The sequence below is a fragment of the Phytophthora parasitica genome, assembly GCF_000247585.1.
Source record: "Phytophthora parasitica INRA-310 unplaced genomic scaffold supercont2.10, whole genome shotgun sequence".
Taxonomy (NCBI): domain Eukaryota; phylum Oomycota; class Peronosporomycetes; order Peronosporales; family Peronosporaceae; genus Phytophthora; species Phytophthora nicotianae.
The window spans coordinates 157,073-159,013 of NW_008648996.1; the positions used below are offsets into that span (position 1 = coordinate 157,073).

At 47.9% G+C, this 1,941-nt stretch overlaps 1 protein-coding gene across 1 annotated transcript; it reads right to left on the reverse strand.

Annotated features, from left to right (window-relative positions):
* Window positions 1-1,099: 1,099 nt before the first annotated feature.
* On the reverse strand, window positions 1,100-1,426 carry PPTG_06623 (hypothetical protein; the record flags this gene model as incomplete). Its single annotated transcript, XM_008900671.1, has 1 exon — window positions 1,100-1,426. One exon carries the CDS (start codon window positions 1,424-1,426, stop codon window positions 1,100-1,102), a length of 327 nt encoding a protein of 108 aa, XP_008898919.1.
* Window positions 1,427-1,941: the final 515 nt, after the last annotated feature.

Below are 1,941 nucleotides of genomic sequence, written 5' to 3' on the forward strand. Positions count from 1 at the left end.
CCTGAAGACGACGTATCAACTCCTTCGTCAAGTAAAAAAAAGAAAAGGTCGAGCACCGAGGCCCTTGTGGAGTTTCTCGATGCCAAGGCGGAAACGCGCAGCACCAGAGACAAGCAGAAGGAGCGCCAGCTTCACTTGGAAGAACGTCGCCTTGCCCTGGAGGAGCAACGACTACAGCAAGACCGAGAGAAGACGGATAAACTCATGGAGATGATGGCTAGCCAGATGGGACTTATGTCCAAACTGATAGAGAAGATAAATAAATAAATCGTGGTTACGCTTTAATTTTCTTCTTCAGTTCTCTTCAAAAAAAAACCGTTTGTATTTAACAAATTGTTTAAGTATTCTTCAATTCTTGGCGGCGTTAGCTCAAAGAAGGAAGATGTTTGGCTGCCGTAAAAGCAAGTGTGGACATTTGCGAGAAAAGCTCCCATAGTATACATTTTCCCGAGCCGCTGCAGATATAGCTTTTGATTCTTTGGAAAATCGACGAACGCCCAATAACGCACAATTTTTCCAAAATCCCACTCAACACTCACACGAACTTCACTCATGCGCCTATTGAATACCTGTTCATCTCTTGACAAAGTTGCTCCTTTGAAAGGGGCCACTATGTGAGCTTGTCGGCCGTACGCAGGATCCCCATAAAAAACAAAATGCCTTCCATTAGCACTGAGAGAGGGAGATGCAGCCTCAAGTAAGCCACTTTGCTGGAGAATGTAGGCATCATGGCGAGTTCCAGGAAAAGGTCCACTAAGGTGAATTATGATTCCATCGGGAGCAAGAACCGACTGGTATTTCAAAGCGTGTTTTCTCTACACGAAGCAATAAAGCAGAGGTTTAGCAAATGTTTTATAAATAAAGTGAAGGTGTCAAGACTTACCTTGTGCCCGTTGAATACATACTTTTGGTACCGTACGGGACGGCACGTACCGCGTACGGTTCCGTCGATAAACCCAACACATGTGTGCAAGGGGGCTCCTTTAGAATGAATAGCACTCGCGTACGTGCTTAGTGTCGCCTCTGTAAGTCGAGCGTGGTCAAACTGAAGTAGATGATGAAACGTGCTATAGAGGTGGTCTAACACCGCATTCGAAATTCACGAAATTGCGGTTTCATTACGGCCGAACAGGTCCTGTAGATCGCTCAAGCGTGCTGGATACGCCATCCGCCACAGAAATATACAGAGAGCCTCGAAAGCTGACACGAGGTAGCGCTGGCGAGTTGGAAATGGGTTTGGTAGCTTCAATAGGTCAACGAGGACTAGGAGCTCCTCTTTCTCGAAGCGGAATTTCGCTTTCCAAGCTGGGTCTGTCGAGGGCAGGCCGACGTTAAAGCGACTTAGCTGTTGAGCGTTGCTGGACGGTGTTAGCAGCACAGCTAGCACCACTTCTTCAACGCCTGAGCTGGAGCTGTCACTGTCCATTCACTTTGTTATTTTCAAATGTGACTACTGCATAAGACTGTAGTCACATATGTTCCCCGTCTAATCAAATAATCACTCACTGCACATTTTCACTGTTATGAAACCGTTGCACAAGGTCTCTATACTCTCATAGTGAAACAAAGTGATAGGACCTTCTTCAGTACGGGACACTGCTCTACATGTGCCATAACGAAGCCTCTTCGGTGACTGCGCAGGTCTGTGGCGGAGACCTCATGCGGACGAACAGCGAAAGTTTGCGGCCACTCGGCGTTCACCAGACTGCTGTTTGAGCTCAAGAGAGCCGTCGGCCAAAGCGACGTCATTCACACCTGGAATTTACCAAAAAGCTGCGACAGAGTCTGGAAGAGGCCAACGTGACAACGTGGCTGGATCTCATGGACCCCAGCGGCATCTGAGGCGGTGCCGCGCTATAGCTTTGGCATGTAGTGGTTAGTAGACATCAAACCTCAGGAGACTCCGGTGGACCGCTCCATTAAGCGGAGCGCTTAAAACTT